The sequence below is a fragment of the Hoplias malabaricus genome, chromosome 3, assembly GCF_029633855.1.
Source record: "Hoplias malabaricus isolate fHopMal1 chromosome 3, fHopMal1.hap1, whole genome shotgun sequence".
NCBI lineage: Eukaryota > Metazoa > Chordata > Actinopteri > Characiformes > Erythrinidae > Hoplias > Hoplias malabaricus.
The window spans coordinates 21,832,068-21,852,771 of NC_089802.1; the positions used below are offsets into that span (position 1 = coordinate 21,832,068).

The 20,704-nt window shown below is 36.2% G+C and overlaps 1 protein-coding gene across 1 annotated transcript; it reads left to right on the top strand.

The window, feature by feature from the left end:
* The first annotated feature begins 98 nt into the window (after positions 1 to 98).
* foxl3 (forkhead box L3) lies at positions 99 to 2,336 on the top strand. Its single transcript, XM_066662708.1, has 3 exons — positions 99 to 215; positions 1,033 to 1,201; positions 1,600 to 2,336. Exons 1-3 carry the CDS (start codon positions 109 to 111, stop codon positions 2,017 to 2,019), a joined length of 696 nt encoding a protein of 231 aa, XP_066518805.1. The 5' UTR covers positions 99 to 108; the 3' UTR covers positions 2,020 to 2,336.
* The last annotated feature ends 18,368 nt before the right edge of the window (positions 2,337 to 20,704 follow it).

Consider the following 20,704-nt stretch of genomic DNA (forward strand, 5'->3'; position numbering starts at 1 on the left):
CATCAGCAGACACTCTCACTTTACTACAGCACTGACTCAGTGGAATACTGTTCTCTCAGTGAGAATCAACAGTGTCTCAAACACAGCTGTCATCCTGGACCTTGAGCAATGTTTGACAATTCTCAGTATCCCTACAACTGCTTTAATTATGATGGAGATGGCTACCCGTCTTGCGGTAGTGACGAGGGCAAGAAAGTCTGCAGACCAGCGTACAGGTAACTCTACTCTTTTTTTTTTTTTTAAACAAATTAATGCACTAATTTTATTACTTTTAGAAATTGTGAAAAAAGTAACATATCATGTATTTTATAAACTATAACAAGAATACCACCACTAATGAGAATGACAACATCCACTACATATTATTATTATTATTATTATTATTATTATTATGTTGTTGTTATTACCGTATTTTAATTATTATAGGTTATGTCATCAGTACATTATAATAACAAAATGATATTTACACATTTTTAATGTATATGCATTATAGACACATAACAATAGCATATTACTACTAGTATTATTAATGGCATTAATTTTTTATTATATTACTTTTATTATTGTTTTCACAAAGATATTGACTGATGTTTTATGTATTGTGTTAATAAATCATAAGATTACATTTTTAAATAACAATAATAATAGTAAATATAATATTAATAGTAATAGTAAAATAATGTTTAAATATAATAATAGCACATTGAGAACAAGTTGTATTTTATATTTTTGATTTAATTTTAGAAATGTACTTTAATTAATTTATAATTAATCATTATTTTCTAAATTATTTATTAAATTAAATTACATAAACAGTAATAAGAATGAATATTTTTTAATTGTTGTTTGTATTAATAAAAATGTTTTTATTGTATTTATTATTCAAATAATGTCTGATGTGTAATATTATAATTATCTATTATAACAAATCACACGTACAAATTATCACATCACTATACAGGGTACATTATATCATAATAGTAATATTATAGTGTAATGCATCTCCCTCTTTCTTTCCCTCTCTCTTCTCAGTTATATTGCTCTGATAGCGATGGCCATTCAGCAGAGTCCAGAGAATAAAGTGACTCTTTCCGGGATCTACGAGTTTATCATGAAGAGATTCCCGTATTACAGATCCAACCAGAGAGCATGGCAGAATTCCATCCGCCACAACCTCTCCCTCAATAGCTGCTTTATAAAAGTAAGAGACTCCAACCACAGAGGCACACCACCCCACCACACAGCAGATTCCTTTAAATTTATTTCTTTTTAATTCTGTTCGGTTCTACATTGTTTTTACCAACACTCTTAAAAGTAAAGGTGAAAAAAAGTGATGTTGGAGCATTGCCACAGAAGAACCTGTTTTAGTTCCTCAAGTAAATATTCAACGTTTAAAGAATTCACACAAGCTTTACCTAGAACCATAGGCTATATCCAATCCAAGAATCATTAAGAACCCTTTCTTTGTAAGAATTACTCATCATATTATAAAAGAGATTTACACAATCTCTGCTCAATTTTAACTGAACTAAAAATAATGGTGGTGGCAGTTGCATTTCTGTACTTGGATTAAAACTTGCTGCTGTGCGTTTTCTGCAGGTTCCTCGCACTGAAGGGAACGAGAAAGGAAAAGGAAATTACTGGACTTTTGCCACCGGCTGCGAGTCCATGCTGGACCTATTTGAAAATGGCAACTTTCGGCGCCGTCGTCGCAGACGTAACATAAAGCTGGGTTTCAGGGAGCCGACAGAGGCTTTCAGGGGCATGGACGTTCAGCCGAACGGTACCGGACGCCCGCTTGACCCTGACTCATACTGCCCTGAACCGACCAACCACAGCATGACCCACAGCAACCTGCCGCTAAGCAAGCCAGAGCCGGAGATCAAATTCAGCATTGACTACATCCTGTCCACTCCTGACCCCTCACCAAGCTTTAGACCACTGCACAGCAGCCCGTCAGGGGCCATCATCCACCACTTGGAGCCACAGCAACTCAACCTGCACTTCTGGACCCTCTAACACATACTCACAATGCAAACTACATTAGGACAGCAGAGAACAGAGAGAAAAAAAATGGCAGAACTTTACAAAAGAAGTGTCCGTTTTGTTTGGGCATTAATTTGTGGACAGCAGAGCTTCTTCACACGCCTCGCACAAAGTAGGCAGAGAAAAGCACATGTTTTGGATGTTCTGTTAAAATGGCACATGGTTTTTTTTCTGCTTCATATTTAAAAAGATCTAACTTTGTCTTATTCTGTAATAATATGTAAACTAGTGCACTCTCTTAAAGAACTATATCATCCGGTTCCAACTTAAACTTTATCTGCTGCCATGGGCACTGATTTCGCCACACTTCCTTATATTTAAAACTACCAGAGACACATTGACTTGAAACAAATTAATAATGGAATACAGGGGAATATACTGGAGTATTAATTTAATGTTCATTTGGATGGAAATTGTAATCTTAGCTGAATCTTTGAACCCTTCTATCCACATAAAAAACTGAACCATTCTGATTTATGTCTTCAAAGCTACAATTTCAATCATCCGAAAACTAAAGATACAGATTCCTAACACAGGCACGTGTTTAAGTCCATTTTTTGATGACAATGGATTGAAAATGTTTTTAGAATGGAGTCTAAGTAATAGTCATTAATAGTCAAAACCAATGATATTTGGTGCATCAGCAGTACTTGTTTTTATTTAGGTTGATTTTTTTTTTCTCGTGTGGCTGGTCAGTTCTGCTCAGAGAAGTGTGCGAACCTGACTATGAAGTTTGTGTATTCAGTGGTTCATTCCCAGCTTACAGGAACTGCTGAGTGACTGCACGGTTTACTGTTTCTGTGTTTATGTTATGTATCATTTCTTGCCAACACTCTGATCTGTGCCAGTCATTTACAGACAGAACACATGTTACTCTTGGCGACACCACACTAGTCTGCTCTGAAAGACAAACTATGTCCAAATGTTTTTAGACACTCCTGTTCAGCTACTATAAAGTGCACCCAATGTGCAGTCTGAAGCAGCTGCACATAAGCCACAGGTCATCATGGTCAATGCCAAACATTGGCTGGAGCACTAGCACTAGTCACCTCCCTGTTAATATTCTTCAGCTAAGGAGAAATGTTGGATGAGCGCATGTCCACAAACTTTTGGCCAAACAGGGCATTTTGAGTTTCTTCCTCCTGTTTTACAAAGGAGATGGAAATCCAGATTCAATCTGTTTGTGCTCTACTGTATAATAATACTAAATATTGCTTCCTGACACAGCTGCTAAAATCTCCACAGGGACAGATTTGAGCTGAATCTCTAAATAATCAGTGTAAAATGTAACAGAAATGAAGTGTTAATCTTTTGGTCAGTCAGTAGATTAGAAAAAAGTGAAATAATTTTTTTGGTGCAATATTGGGCTATACAGTGTGACTGTGTTAAAGAAATTCAAATGTACATTTTACTGTACAAGATCTGTATATTAATTATTTTATGGAGAAAAAAGCACACACTACCATTCAAATGTTTGGAATCACTTGTTTTATTAATATTTATGTTATATTATATATTTAGATGTTATTATATATTCATTTATATACAGTACAGATTATAGAAACACTAATACATTCATTTAACATTTCAAGTATTTTCCTTTCATAATGAAGGAAATTCTCAGAAAAAAGAGCATAAAATCCTGTTAAATTTACTCTATATTAATATTTTTACTTGTAAAGAGTTTTTTTTTTCCTCTATGTTCGTTGTCAAAAATCTAAACCTAATATTATTAATATAAGTTAAACCATGATTCTAAAACTTTCTCCATTTAAAGGGGGGAAGGGAGAATCAAAAGATGAAAAATAAAAATAAATGGAAGTTTCCAAAACTGGTATTATTAAAAGACAAACGGGAAACAAAACAAATATTTAAAGATTTTTAAATTGTATTTGTTTATTTTTTATTTTATTTATCTTTTTTTTTGGGGGGGGGGGGTGGCGGGGATATTTACTGAGAAAAGTAAATCAACAAATCAACTGACTGGCAGCCCTTGAGCCCAGATGTCAGTACTGTAACTAAAATATATATTCTTTCAAATTCTGTGTTGAGGTTGGAAAGCACTTGAATTGCACAGCATTCTGTGTCTTCATTTTATTCGAACTAATTTTAGTACAGCATCTACTATACTATCATCTTCTTGGACATGTCCAACAAGTCTTTAATTTTTTACCAATTATTTCCAAAATATTAGAATCAAATTACACAACAAATATATTTTTTAAAAAATCAATAAAATGATTGATTCCAAATGTTTGAATAACAGAGTGATTCTGAGTGTACCTTAGGGGAAAAATGTAATAAAATAATTAAGCAGAGGTTTGGAATGAATCTCATTTGAAAACTACACAGACTATAGGTATAGGGGAGACATTAGATATTTATTGCTATTTTCACAATATTAAAACCATACACTTTGCCTCAGACCTATGTGATGAATTGTACACAGGATAAATGTATTATGTGCAGAAATTAGCCTAATGATTAATGATTTTTTAGATGCGAAGCACCTCATAAAACTGGCTTGTAACTCACTCACATACATGCTCACATTTAGGATGTGCTTAACAAGGGGATAATATTCAGCGTTTCATATCAAAGACACTATGTGTCCTTGCTCAAAAACTGTATAGATCTGATACAGCCCAATTACAATGGAGTCAGTATGGTTCATATTAAAAAATGTGTCATTCTTTGTATTTGAAGGGTCTATATTTCAGAGACATGGTGATTAACATGCTGCCAGACCAGTACATTGTAACCTTCTCCAAATCCTGCTAATCTCTCTGACTGACCTTTTCCGTGCTTCCGAAACAGAGTCGTTTGCAATTTGATCAAAACACTATTAGAATACATATCATTCATAAAGGTGGGAGTTTAAAATGGAAGACTGTTAACATTTATTTTCCTTCCAAGGTGTATCAATCATCGCTTGCTTTTTGTGCTGGAGAGGGGACGTTTTTCAATTTAACCTTTATATTACGCGGCAACTACATCAGGAAGGTTTCGACGCACTTAACATGAGTGGCATTTAATATAGTATTACACTTGCAAGGTCAGCCGCAGATGTGACCTTATTCAAATCCTGCTGCCACTACAACACCACTCCCCCATGCAATTATAATTAAATGCCTTATGCCGGCTTGCAAATCCTCTGATCGATCATTGATATTAACGTTAATATTGCACTGCTTCCCCTCCTCCCCCCAGCAAACGTCTAGCAGTAGAAGTGTTATGGATCAGCAGGTTTCTATTAACAGAGCTGTTGATGTTGTGGGCTGTGGTGTGGATATATTTGGGTAAATTAACTTAGCATAAAGTGCTCCAAGGCCTGCTGTTACAAACTGGAGACCACAAAGACCAGAGCCAAAAGCTTCTGTATACTCTCTGTACTTTAGCTTTACCTTACAGTGCCTCTAAACACCATGCAATGACTTAAGCTCTTGAACCCTAGGCTTATAACAGCTATTACACCTTAACAATATGACCAGATCGGTTTAATATTATTATTAAGTTTTACTATTAAGTCATTATATTAAACATTCCCAGGCACCTTTAAAGGTAATGTTCCCATTTCCTCACCATTTGCTAGCTCTCTGGTCTGTTTGCATGCTCAAAATCTGCCTAATTTGTTTACAGTATGCTATGGGGTCTCTCTCTGCTCACGGCAGAAAAACTGTATTTTGGAGGTTTTTAGACTGTGAAATAATATTGAAAAACATGAACAGAGATGAGGATATTACTCTATTTTTGCTCCATAGGTGTGTAATATTGACTTATTTTTGCTGTAGATGGACCCTCTAAATTCAGGAGACTGCTAACTTCATGAAAGAAAACACAGACCACCAATGTTATAAATCTAAACAACTTGAGTAACAAATGGTTTTCTGTGGTAATTCAAACAATGGATAAAAACATAAAATTATGTTAAAGTTATGACAAGTTAAGCTTCAGCCATGTACAAACAATAGTGGTTTCCCCCCCTCAATCATACAGTTCCACCCAAAAAAACACAGAACTTCTGAACATAAACAAACCAGAGAACAATGTTTCCTCCAATCATAGATGTTCCCTTTAAATACAATAGTTGGTACACTCTTAAAATCAGACACTGTGGGCCTACATAAAAGGCTGTGGTGTTAAAGGGTTAAAGGCCAATACTTATAATACTGTAAACGTTAATTGGTTGAATTGTTAAACAAATGATATATCCAAATGCCTGTAGAGAATCCTTACTATTGTGATCCAGAACTTATCATCCAATATCAGTACTGTATCCTCAATAATGCTCTTGGGGCTAAGCACATTACAATTCTCACCGCAATGATCCAACATTTAGTGTAAAGCCTTCCCAAAAGAAGCTATTACAGAATCCATATGAATTTATAACATATATCGTAATGGGCAGGTGTCCACAAACTTTTGCCTGTATATTGTAGTAAATATTAGTTTAACTGCACAATTTTGAAAATAACCATTTCTAAAGACTTGGTACATATTTCTGCAACTTTGCATCCTTTCAAGGCACCAATGTGACATTGGTGAAATGAAAAGCTTAGGGCTAAGTAAACAGAATTGAAAGGGGAAATTGGGAAATCAGTGATGTGCAACACTAACAGCACCCATATCATAAACATAAATAGCCAATTTAGTCTTTTTTTTCCCTTTCGCTACCTTTCCTTCACGTTGTATAATTGGATCCTTGTCTGGAAAATAATTGTAATAAAATGACAATGATGACTCTTATGGGGAATATGTACTTTAAATACATTATGAGTGTTTATAAGAGCGGCAAATCCAATTATTCCCTTTCTGATTAACACCCATTTCCTTGAGGTCTGTTTTTGCTGAAGATGAAGGATGCAGTGCTTGCTGAGTAAATCAGAGGTGGATATTTACATGCATGTCTGAAAGATCTGGGTGCTAATGAGGATTACGTCAATAACTTGAGGGGAGACGTAGTAATACATTGTGTCCATAAGTTTGTTGACACCAGATCAATTCAGAGAGTTGAAGATGAGCCCATTGTGTGCACAAAACTTCAGTTTGTATTCTGAAATGAAATGTAGAAGAGCATGAGCCTAAGATCACCATGCGCATTTCCAGTGGTGGATTAGAGAGGTATAAAGACCCCCAGCATTGGGCTGGTGAGCAGTGGAAATGTGGAGTGAGGAAGCACCATCCAGAGCCCTTGGGATGAGTTTAAGTGGCATCTTTGATCCAGAACTAATCATCTAACATCAGTACCTGCCCTCAATAATGTTTTTACAGAAGTATTACAACATCAAGTCTAAAACCTACAGAGAGGACTTGACTGTACCTGCAGCAAAGATGGACAAACTTCTTTTTCTTTTTTTTAATAATATATGTAAGAACCCTCGTTATTCTACAAGGCGTATAATAAAACCATCTACCGCCCTACAATTTATAGAAAACCTACCAGAACTATCAACCCCAGTTCCAACTCCATCAGACCCAATGGACCTAGATGTACTAACTGATTACCTAGAAAATACCTGTCGATCTACTTTAGAAAAGGTAGCACCACTTAAACATAAAAGTATAAGACAGAAAAAGCTCGCACCATGGTATAACGATAAGACCCGTACTTTAAAACAAACATTACGAAAACTAGAGCGGAAATGGCGATCAACCAAGCTTGAAGTGTTCCATTCTGCCTGGAAGGACAGCCTTATAGAGTATAGAAATGCCCTCACTAAAGCTCGCTCAGCATATCTGGCCTCGCTGATCTCCCATAATAAAAATAATCCGAGAGCACTCTTTAGTGTGTTTTCTAGAATTACAAAAAATCAAGCAGGTTCTGAACAACTAATTCCAGCAACTCTCACCAGTAAAGATTTTATGGACTTTTTTAATAATAAAATTGAGAATATTAGACAACAAACGCAAGCCACAGGATCAAATCCATCCTGGCTGCCACCCGATGTGAATGATATAAAACATAATATAACTGTAAAAGAAAGACTTGAAACCTTTTACCCACTCCCACAATTAGAACTAGAGAAGATTATCACCTCCGCAAACTGTACAACTTGCACACTTGATGCAATTCCCACAAAGTTGCTCAAAGAAGTACTACCAGCTATTATCCTCTTTTAACTATAGTAAACTCATCCCTTAGTCTGGGCCATGTACCCAAAGCTTTTAAACTAGCAGTTATTAAACCTATGATCAAGAAACCAAATCTTGATGCTAGTACACTGTCTAATTACAGGCCTATTTCTAATTTGCCATTTCTGTCCAAGATCTTAGAAAGAGCTGTGGCCCAACAACTTAGTTCATATCTACATAAGAATCATATATATGAAAAATTCCAATCTGGATTCAGGCAACATCATAGTACAGAGACAGCTCTAGTCAAGATAACAAATGATCTTCTTCTTGCCTCTGATCAAGGCCACGTATCCCTGTTGGTGCTTCTTGACCTAAGCGCAGCCTTCGATACAATAGACCACAATATTCTCATAGAAAGGTTAGAAAACATGGTTGGAATCACAGGGACAGCCCTATTATGGTTCAAATCTTACTTAACGGAACGTTATCAATTCGTAAAAGTAAACAATCTAAATTCAAATTATTCTAAAGTAAGATTTGGAATTCCACAAGGCTCTATTTTAGGACCATTATTATTTACACTATACATGTTACCGCTAGGCACAGTTATAAGAAACCATGACATTAACTTTCACTGTTACGCAGACGACACACAATTGTATATTTCAGCCAAGCCCGATGACAAACACAGATTAAAGAAAATAGAGGACTGTGTAAAAGACGTGAAAGGCTGGATGTTGCGTAACTTCCTCCTTCTAAACAGCAACAAAACAGAGGTCCTGCTTTTGGGTCCAAAAGTGGCAAGAAATAAATTATCAGATTTAATTTTAAATCTAGCTAACTTTCCAGTTAAACCTGGTTCAGCAGCAAAAAATCTTGGTGTCATAATTGACCCGGATTTATCATTTGATCAACACATAGGTAGTATCACTAGGACAGCTTTTTTACATCTTCGCAATATTGCTAAGATTAGAAATGCCTTATCCCTTCAGGACGCAGAAACATTAGTACATGCCTTTATTACTTCAAGGCTTGACTACTGTAACGCACTACTGTTAGGATGCACCAGCAGAAATTAAAAAAACTTCAACTAGCAAAATGCTGCAGCTAGGGTCCTCACTAAAACTAGAAAATTTGAACATATCAGCCCAGTTTTATCATCACTTCATTGGCTGCCTGTTAATTTCCGCATTGACTACAAAATTTTGTTATTAACATATAAAGCTCTACATGGGCTTGCTCCTGAATATCTTCAAGATACAATTTCCTATTATGAGCCTCCACGTTTACTCAGATCACAGAATACTGGATTTTTAATTGTTCCCAGAATTCAGAAGGCCTCAGCTGGGGGAAGAGCCTTTTCTTATAAAGCCCCCAGACTCTGAAATGATCTTCCTGAAAATGTTCGGGACTCAGACACAGTCGCAATCTTCAAATCTAGGCTAAAAACACATTTGTTTAGTTTATCTTTTGGTAGCTAATGCTCTCCCATAGATAAAGGCGGCAGATCCGGGGGGTCCATGGACACAGGGAATTATAGTAAACTGAGACGCTGGTGCTGTCGTCCCGCCGCTTCTCGTGATCACTCAGGTTTGTTGACGGTGGAGCGGAGGGATGCCAGTGTTTCAGGATGCTCCCGTGTCTGTGTGTCCTCCTGGTTCTCTCCTTTTAGTTAAAGCTGTCATAGTCAGATCTGCCGGAGTCATTAGCCACACTCTGGAAATTTTCATATTTTCTACTTTATAAACACAAAACAGTTCAAAACTAATTCCATCCCTTTACATCTTTCCGAGTAAACAACTGCCCACCTGTCTGTCTGGACACTGATGGATGACTGTCGAGACCCTCCTCCACGCTTCAGACCAGCTGCCCACGCTCCAACAACCACCAAGTGCCCTGAAGCTGTCCCTACACTGAAGTTCTCATGGACTACTAACTATTATCACCAGTAGATTGACCAGAGGAGGATGGGTCACCCCTTGTGAGCCTTGGTTCCTCCCAAGGTTTCTTCCTCAGCTGGGGGAGTTTTTCCTTGCCACTGTCGCCCCTGGCTTGCTCACTTGAGGGTTTTACATTTGTTTTTACATTTCATGTCAAATCTTTGTCTTACTGGAATTCTGTGAAGCTGCTTTGTGACAACATCAGTTGTGAAAAGCGCTATATAAATAAATTTGATTTGATTTGATTTGATTTTTAATACCCTTAATTTCAGACGAAATGACAAATGAACAATAGTCTAAATACAGTGTAATTTTGTTAATGTTATGGATGTTTAATGATGTTAAAACACTGCCTATGTGAATCTTCCTGTGATTTTTTATATTAGCAATGAATTATATAATGTTTAGTAGTAGTACATTAGTTATGTTCTGTAGATATATGAGTTAGAATTGCTTGATTTATAGCTGGCAGTTTTTGCAGATGTGCCTCACAGGAAAGTGGAACTGCATTTTCCTAAATGACTTCAGGTGACAGGTCAGAATATAAACAGACAGACATGAGAAGTAACCTTATATACAGAAATGACATGCTGGCACAATGGACAGGTGAAATAATGCAACAACCAGAACTGACATATTCACAGGCTGTTGGCCAAATATATAAGCTATATTTAAAAACAAATAAAATATCTCAATTCAGCCTTAATGTGTGTCATATCAATAATATATATATATATATATATATATATATATATATATATATATATATATATATATATATATATATATAAATAACCTAGATAGAAAATATTAAATACATCTAATTTAAATTTTAATAATAATGTGGAATACAAACATGTGATTTATGCATTATTGTAACTACACAAAACAGATTAATAGCATCCCTAAACATTAACACTCAAGGAGATTATTCATGAATACGCCAAATTATGCTAAGATTAGACAAAGCAAGGCACATTCAAATTTTTCGTTCACCTTAAAACGGCATTTTATCTTAACAGCAGATTTTTTTAATTTCCACATTTATTGGGGAATTTGAATTTTTTTTTTTCATTCCACTTTAAATGTGCGACATATGCTTCTTGTTCGACTGTTTCTGTACATTTTCCCACCGCCAGTAAACAACTGGAGTCAAGCTATCCGCACTTTGGAAGCTGACGGTCAAGCCATCCGCACTTCAAATCCGAATGCACGTATAGGCGCGTCATTACGGTTTTTCATTGCGGAGAACACCACGTCCGCTTTGGGACAGATAAGAGAGTCTGAAACCCGCGTTTGAGTAGCGATGTCTCTGTTAATAAATAAATGCACGCAATGCTAAAATGGACTAAAATTAACAAGCCATTAGGAATATATTTCGTTTTAAATCACTTTAAAAAGGCAAAACATGCTTTGATTATTTCATATATTTACGTATTTTTTACTTTTCTGTGTACTTTTCTCATGAACACATATTACATACGTACTGATATGGATTTCTCAAAAATTTCCCATAATGCCTAAACCATTCTACTGTCATTAAACAGAGGGGCCTCTTGGCTATCAGCTGTATGATTTTGGTAGAATTTCACTGTGTACTTTTCTCATAAACACATATTACATACGTACTGATATGGATTTCTCAAAAATTACCCATAATGCCTAAACCATTCCACTGTCATTAAAAAGAGGGACCTCTTGGCTATCAGCTGAATGATTTTGGTAGAATTTCACTGTGTACTTTTCTCATAAACACATATTACCTACGTACTGATATGGATTTCTCCAAATTTACCCATAATGCCTAAACCATTCCACTGCCATTAAACAGAGGGGCCTCCTGGCTATCAGCTGTATGATTTTGGTGTAATTTCACTGTGTACTTTTCTCATAAACTCATACTGAACATTTACCAATATGGATTTCTCCAAATTTACCCATAATGCCTAAACCATTCCACTGCCATTAAACAGAGGGGCCTCCTGGCTATCGGCTGTATGATTTTGGTGTAATTTCACTGTGTACTTTTCTCATAAACTCATACTGAACATTTACCAATATGGATTTCTGAAAAATTACCCATAATGCCTAAACCATTCCACTGTCATTAAACAGAGGGACCTCTTGGCTATTACCTGTATGATTTTGGTAGAATTTCACTGTGTACTTTTCTCATAAACTCATACTGAACACTTACCGATATGGATTTCTCAAAAATTACCCATAATGCCTAAACCATTCCACTGTCATTTAACAGAGGGACCTCTTGGCTATCAGCTGTATGATTTTGGTAGAATTTCACTGTGTACTTTTCTCATAAACTCATACTGAACCTTTACAGATATGGATTTCTCAAAAATTACCCATAATGCCTAAACCATTCCACTGTCATTTAACAGAGGGACCTCTTGGCTATCAGCTGTATGATTTTGGTAGAATTTCACTGTGTACTTCTTTCATAAACACATATTACATACGTATTGATATGGATTTCTCAAAAATTACCCATAATGCCTAAACCATTCTACTGTCATTAAACAGAGGGGCATCTTGTCTACCAACTGTATGATTTTGTTAAGATTTCACTGTATACTTTTCTCATAAAGTCATACTCAATATATACCGATATGGATTTCTCAAGAATTACCCATAATGCCTAAACCATTCTACTCTTATTAAACAGAGGGACCTCTTGGCTATCAGCTGTATGATTTTTACAGAATTTCACTGTATATGTTTCGCATAGATAAGAAAGATATTTTCTGAAGCCCATGGGAAAGGACCTTGTGCATTTTCATATCATATGGCAAAAGCATTTGAGTTACAGTTGTTTTTCTGTGATGCTTGGAAGGCAGACTACACAGCTGTTTTTAAACAGAATCTGGAAATACACAGTAATTCAAGTTCTTCATAATTTTGATAATTATTAACGTTCAAGTTGTTAGGATGTTGGAGTTGGGGGCGTTAGAGGTGGTTTGGTATTGGTTGGAAACTAACCCTAGCTGTCTATGTTTTTGAACATAACCTACATGACAACCAATCAAATGAGAGCATCCATCCGCTACAGAGCAACCCAGAGTACAGCATGCCATACTTATGTAACTGTAGGGAAGAGACCACTGATGCAACAGCAGAATATATAGTGCCTTGCGAAAGTATTTGGCCCCCTTGAACTTTTCAAACTTTTGCCACATTTCAGGATTCAAACATAAATATATGAAATTTTAATTTTTCTGTGAAGAATCAACAACAAGTGGGACACAATCGTGAATAAAATAAAATATCAAATAAAAAACTGAAAAGTGGGGCATGCAATATTATTCGGCCCTCTTAATAATATTGCATATTTTATTTTATTCACGATTGTGTCCCACTTGTTGTTGATTCTTCACAGAAAAATTAAAATTTCATATATTTATGTTTGAATCCTGAAATGTGGCAAAAGTTTGAAAAGTTCAAGGGGGCCAAATACTTTCGCAAGGCACTATATATTCTGCTGTTGCATCAGTGGTCTCTTCCCTACAGTTACATAAGTATGGCATGCTGTACTCTGGGTTGCTCTGTAGCGGATGGATGCTCTCATTTGATTGGTTGTCATGTAGGTTATGTTCAAAAACATAGACAGCTAGGGTTAGTTTCCAACCAATACCAAACCACCTCTAACGCCCCCAACTCCAACATCCTAACAACTTGAACGTTAATAATTATCAAAATTATGAAGAACTTGAATTACTGTGTATTTCCAGATTCTGTTTAAAAACAGCTGTGTAGTCTGCCTTCCAAGCATCACAGAAAAACAACTGTAACTCAAATGCTTTTGCCATATGATATGAAAATGCACAAGGTCCTTTCCCATGGGCTTCAGAAAATATCTTTCTTATCTATGCGAAGCATATACAGTGAAATTCTGTAAAAATCATACAGCTGATAGCCAAGAGGTCCCTCTGTTTAATAAGAGTAGAATGGTTTAGGCATTATGGGTAATTCTTGAGAAATCCATATCGGTATATATTGAGTATGACTTTATGAGAAAAGTATACAGTGAAATCTTAACAAAATCATACAGTTGGTAGACAAGATGCCCCTCTGTTTAATGACAGTAGAATGGTTTAGGCATTATGGGTAATTTTTGAGAAATCCATATCGGTAAGTGTTCAGTATGAGTTTATGAGAAAAGTACACAGTGAAATTCTACCAAAATCATACAGGTAATAGCCAAGAGGTCCATCTGTTTAATAACAGTGGAATGGTTTAGGCATTATGGGTAATTTCTGAGAAATCCATATCAGTAAATATGTAATATGACTTTGTGAGAAAAATACACAGTGAAATTCTACCAAAATCATACAGCTGATAGCCAAGGGGCCCCTCTGTTTAATGACAGTGGAATGGTTTAGGCATTATGGGTTATTTTTGAGAAATCCATATTGGAATGTATTCAGTATGATTTTATGAGAAAAGTACACAGTGAAATTTTGCCAAAGTCATACAGGTAATAGCCAAGAGGTCCCTCTGTTTAATGGCAGTGGAATGGTTTAGGCATTATGGGTAATTTTTGAGAAATCCATATTGGTAATATTCAGTATGAGTTTATGAGAAAAGTACACAGTGAAATTCTACCAAAATCATACAGGTAATAGCCAAGAGGTCCATCTGTTTAATAACAGTGGAATGGTTTAGGCATTATGGGTAATTTCTGAGAAATCCATATCAGTAAATATGTAATATGACTTTGTGAGAAAAATACACAGTGAAATTCTACCAAAATCATACAGCTGATAGCCAAGGGGCCCCTCTGTTTAATGACAGTGGAATGGTTTAGGCATTATGGGTTATTTTTGAGAAATCCATATTGGAATGTATTCAGTATGATTTTATGAGAAAAGTACACAGTGAAATTTTGCCAAAGTCATACAGGTAATAGCCAAGAGGTCCCTCTGTTTAATGGCAGTGGAATGGTTTAGGCATTATGGGTAATTTTTGAGAAATCCATATCGGTAAGTGTTCAGTATGAGTTTATGAGAAAAGTACACAGTGAAATTCTACCAAAATCATACAGGTAATAGCCAAGAGGTCCATCTGTTTAATAACAGTGGAATGGTTTAGGCATTATGGGTAATTTCTGAGAAATCCATATCAGTAAATATGTAATATGACTTTGTGAGAAAAATACACAGTGAAATTCTACCAAAATCATACAGCTGATAGCCAAGGGGCCCCTCTGTTTAATGACAGTGGAATGGTTTAGGCATTATGGGTAATTTTTGAGAAATCCATATTGGTAATATTCAGTATGTGTTTATGAGAAAAGTACACAGTGAAATTCTACCAAAATCATACAGGTAATAGCCAAGAGGTCCCTCTTTTTAATGACAGTACAATGGTTTAGGCATTATGGGTAATCTTTGAGAAATACATATCAGTACGTATGTAATATGTGTTTATGAGAAAAGTACACAGTGAAATTCTACCAAAATCATACAGCTGATAGCCAAGAGGCCCCTCTGTTTAATGACAGTGGAATGGTTTAGGCATTATGGGTAATTTTTGAGAAATCCATGTTGGTAATATTCAGTATGTGTTTATGAGAAAAGTACACAGTGAAATTCTACCAAAATCATACAGCTGATAGCCAAGAGGCCCCTCTGTTTAATGACAGTGGAATGGTTTAGGCATTATGGGTAATCTTTGAGAAATACATATCAGTACGTATGTAATATGTGTTTATGAGAAAAGTACACAGTGAAATTCTACCAAAATCATACAGCTGATAGCCAAGAGGTCCCTCTGTTTAATGACAGTACAATGGTTTAGGCATTATGGGTAATTTTTGAGAAATCCATATTGGAATGTATTCAGTATGATTTTATGAGAAAAGTACACAGTGAAATTTTGCCAAAATCATACAGGTAATAGCCAAGAGGCCCCTCTGTTTAATGGCAGTGGAATGGTTTAGGCATTATGGGTTATTTTTGAGAAATCCATATTGGAATGTATTCAGTATGATTTTATGAGAAAAGTACACAGTGAAATTTTGCCAAAGTCATACAGGTAATAGCCAAGAGGTCCCTCTGTTTAATGGCAGTGGAATGGTTTAGGCATTATGGGTAATTTTTGAGAAATCCATATTGGTAATATTCAGTATGAGTTTATGAGAAAAGTACACAGTGAAATTCTACCAAAATCATACAGCTGATAGCCTCGAGGTCCCTCTGTTTAATGACAGTGGAATGGTTTAGGCATTATGGGTAGTTTTTGAGAAATCCATATTGATAGGTATTCAGTATAAATCCATGAGAATATTATACAGTGAGCTACCTCTGTTTAATGACAGTAAAATGTAATCTGTATTTCTACATGTCCACCAGGATTACTATTCAAAGCCAGTTAAGTGTTTATAGAAAAGTAAAAAAAATACGTAAATGTATGAAATAATCAAAGCGTGTTTTGCCTCTTTAAAGAGATTTAAAACGAAATATATTCCTAATGCCTTGTTAATTTTAGCCCATTTAGTCCATTTTAGCATTGCGTGCATTTATTTAGTAACAGAGACATCGCTGCTCAAACGCGTGCATTTATTTAGTAACAGAGACATCGCTGCTCAAACGCGGATTTCAGACTCTCTATCTGTCCCAAAGCGGATGTGGTGTTCTCCGCAATGAAAAACCGTAATGACGCGCCTATACGTGCATTCGGATTTGAAGCGCGGATGGCTTGACCGTCAGTTTCCAAAGTGCGGATAGCTTGACTCCAGTAGTAAACAGCTGTGCGAGGCTTCTTATTCCAACATTTTTGGGTCTTTCAACTTAGCTACTTAATATAGTTTCAATATTATTACATGTATTCGATTTAAAGATTTAGGCCTAACGTTAACTTAATTCTTTTCAGTCTATACTGCAAATTACAGAGGTATTTTAATGTGGAACCAACTAAGCCAAACCTAGCCTCGTATTAGCCGTTTTTTTCAAACTGAAATGTTACAAATGTACAGTCTCTCACCTTTCTCTGTTTTTTTTCTTGGAATGTTTAGCTCCAATTTAGCTTTTGCCTGTATTTCCATTTTATCAGTTCCACTATAATACATTTACAGAGACAATTAGTGATAACTCTCTGAGCCCACTTCAATCGTCAGGACCTCCACAGCTCTAAAGTGACGTCGTTGTTGCGTGTGCATCAGGTCCAGCAGTGCAGCTGGAAAAACTGTACTGAGATAATTTAGTGCAACCTTCGCACAGTAAATAAATATCGTACTAGTAATACGAACGAATATAAAACAATAGTGTGCTTTTTAAATACAAAATGCGATTGTTGCAAATGTCCCAGTAAACAAGGAACGTCCCTGGACGTTCAAAATAGGTCTAAAAGTAGTCTGTCCGTCAAGGACATATTTTAAACGTCAATGGACGTCAAAAATCCATCTTAATAAGTTAGTTAAGTGGTGACCAATCGATAACGTCAGTGGACGTCCAAAAAAAGTTTCATACAAGTAATTTATTTCGGGACCAATTAATAACAATCAATGGACGTGTGTTTGGACGTCTTTTCAACTTTCATTTTCAACCTTGAGAGAACGTTGATTAGACGGCAGTCATTACGTTATTTCAACGTTGAATCAACGGCTAAATGTTTACTGGGGTACGACTGTCAAATAAATGCTTATCAAGCGGTTTCTTAATATATTTCTCTTAACCAAAAATATTTTATTTTTTTTGGAATACTTGTAAAAGGCACACATTATTTTGGGATTTTCTCACAAATACACACGGCCCTTGTACAAATACATCGCACCTCACGGTAAGTGGCGATTTACAACAAAGATGTGACTGTGCTGTTAATCCTTCCTCCTGACTTGAGTCAAAATGAACCTTTTTCCAACCTATTGATAATAGGTCAGTAGGTGTTTGTATGTTCCTGTATGTTTGCTAGACATGTCAAAATAGGTGTACCTGTATACCTATTGGCTTGGGACCCACTTCGAACCTGTTTAGGATAAAGGGTTAAAGAAAATGAATGAATGAAAAAAGTTCATGTTACCAAAATGTCTAAAGAAGATATTTACTTTTATTACCTCTATTTTTAATTAAAACACCTTGTGTAAAACTGTAAATATTATTTCTATGCAGGTTAAATATTTTCAACATATATCCATATACTGGGGACATATTTATTTACACCCAATTGAAGTTGCTTTTTTTTTCTTTTTTTTCAAATCACAAAGGCAAAATCAAATTTTTACATTTCCACATTTAGCAGATGTTGTTTTCCTTAGGAGACTAGAACTGTGAAGAATATTTGACATAGTTTGACAAAATTACCGTTATACTGTGTCATATTTAACCTCTGGTTTGTGATACTTCCGAAATGTTCAGCCTGTTAAAGCTAGTTTAAACCTGTATCACTTTCCAACAGTGTTGCCAACTCCTCAGTAAGGAAAGTAGATATTGGCTGTGTAAAGTCTCTAGAAGTCACTAATTTGTATAATTGTCCATGTGTAATTGATGTTATAGAAGAGAGGAATAACATTGTGAGAGAGACAAAAATTAGCAACAACATCCTAAATGTGTTTATAACTACAAATGAACTTTCTTTTGTTGATTTTTATTTTTATCATTGTTGAAATATGCCATCATTTCTCTAAATAACTTTAATGCTTTGTCTAGACCCACATTACATAAATCAGTTGGGTATTGTTAAATATTAAAATATCAAATTTAATCAAAAGACTTGGAGGTGGAATTGCTAACTCTCTTCTTCTCTTCCCTTCTCTTTTATTCAGGCTTTGGACTGGCATGTGACATTAAGAGAGACACACTGGCAGAGTTACTTTTTTATTTTTCAAGCCTAATGTACACATGTTGTGCTGGCTCACAGAAAGAGTAAGTCATCTCACTGAGACTGTGAATCAAACGCAGTGATTTATTTTAGAGTCACACTGAAGAAACACCAGGTGGCACAATGGTGTCACACAAGGTCCCGTGGTTGTGGAGTCCCGCTCTGGGTGATTGTCTGCGAGGAGTTTGGTGTGTTCTCACCGTGTCTGCATTTGTTTCCTCCAGTTGTTCCCGTTTCCTCCCATAGTCGAAAAATACACATGGGTTGGTGACTCAAAAGTGTCCGTATGTGTGTGTGAGTGTGTGTCGCCCTGGGAAGGACTGTTGCCCCCTGGTGCCTAGAGGCTCTGGAACTACCACAACCCTGAACTGAATAAGTGGTTACAAACAATGAACGAATGAATGATTGAACTGAAGAAACATTGACATCCCCCTCTGTAAGCCAGGGCAGGATTATCAGCGGCTTTGGGTATGGTTTGGGTTCATTTTCAGTCTGGACGCCAAGTGGAGAGGTTGTGGGTGTCCTCTCTGCTCTGACTGCAGCTACTGGGAGACTGACCGCCAGTGAGTGCTTTGGGAAGGGGGAAGGGCTCACTGCAGCACCCGCTGTCCCCCACAACTTCCACCAGTTCCTCCAGGGGGAACCCCAGGCATTGTTTAATCATATTTTAAAAATGCAATTGTTTAGCACTTTAATAATCCCAGTATCAGTTCTTAATTTCAGACCACTCTTTAACTTACCTTTCCTGTCAAAAGTTTTGGAAAAGGCTGCCTTCTTTCACCTCTCATCGTTTCTAAGCAAAAAGATGTTCTACAGAAATGCCAGCCTGGTTTAAGAGTGCACCACAGTCTGCTCTCCTTAAGGTTACCAATAACTTACTGTAAACTTGAATGTGCTGTTTAATCTTGCTGGATTTATAGGGAACGTCTACGATTGTGGGGAACTGCAGTTCTTGCTGGTTTGTTCACATTCTGAAATTCAGTGCCTTTTATGGTGGAATGGTACGTTTGAGAAAAAAAATGACACTTGTTTTTATGTGGCTTAAGTTTAACTTGTCTGTAAGTTTAACTCACTGTTTGAACTCCCACAGAAACTCGGAACTTTGTTTGTTAGTTAGTTTTGTAGTAGTTTTGATCTGTTTACTTTCATGTAGTTATCTGCAAAATTTGTCAATATTTCCAATATTTCCAAGCAGGAATAGGGCAATATCCTCATCTTGGTTTGTGCTTTTCTACGTTTGGAATTCTCTTTGTTGTCTAAAACCTCCAGATGCCCTTTCACTGACATGAGCAAAGAGAGAGAGATAACCTAGCACACCAGAATAAGACACTGTTTTTTTTTTTTTTTTGGCCATTTACTGACACCGTGGCTTTGTAAACACATTAGACTGGATTTGAGCACACAGAGACCTGAGAGCTAGCAAATGGTGAGGAAACACCTTCTGAATTAAGCAAAACGTGTTTACATTTGTGAATGTTGCCTTTAAGTGCAGCTATTGTTACATTAGACCAGGATATACTTTTTGACAGCCTCAACCATTTGCCTCCTACCTTGGATAAAACCTTCTCTGTTAACATCAGGTAATTCTTCACTTCAAAGGCTGCAACTAATTGCGGAGTGCCTCAAGACTCTGTCTTAGGCCCTGTCCTGTTTTATTTTATTGATAAATGCTTTCTCTTGGGTCAGTCTTTAGGAAATATATCTCATCCCACTGCTATGATTATGATATGCAGTTGTATCTTCCAATAAACTCAGTGATAATAGCCATTTCCTGAAACTCTATGATTGCCTTAGAGGTGTTGAATTCTAGA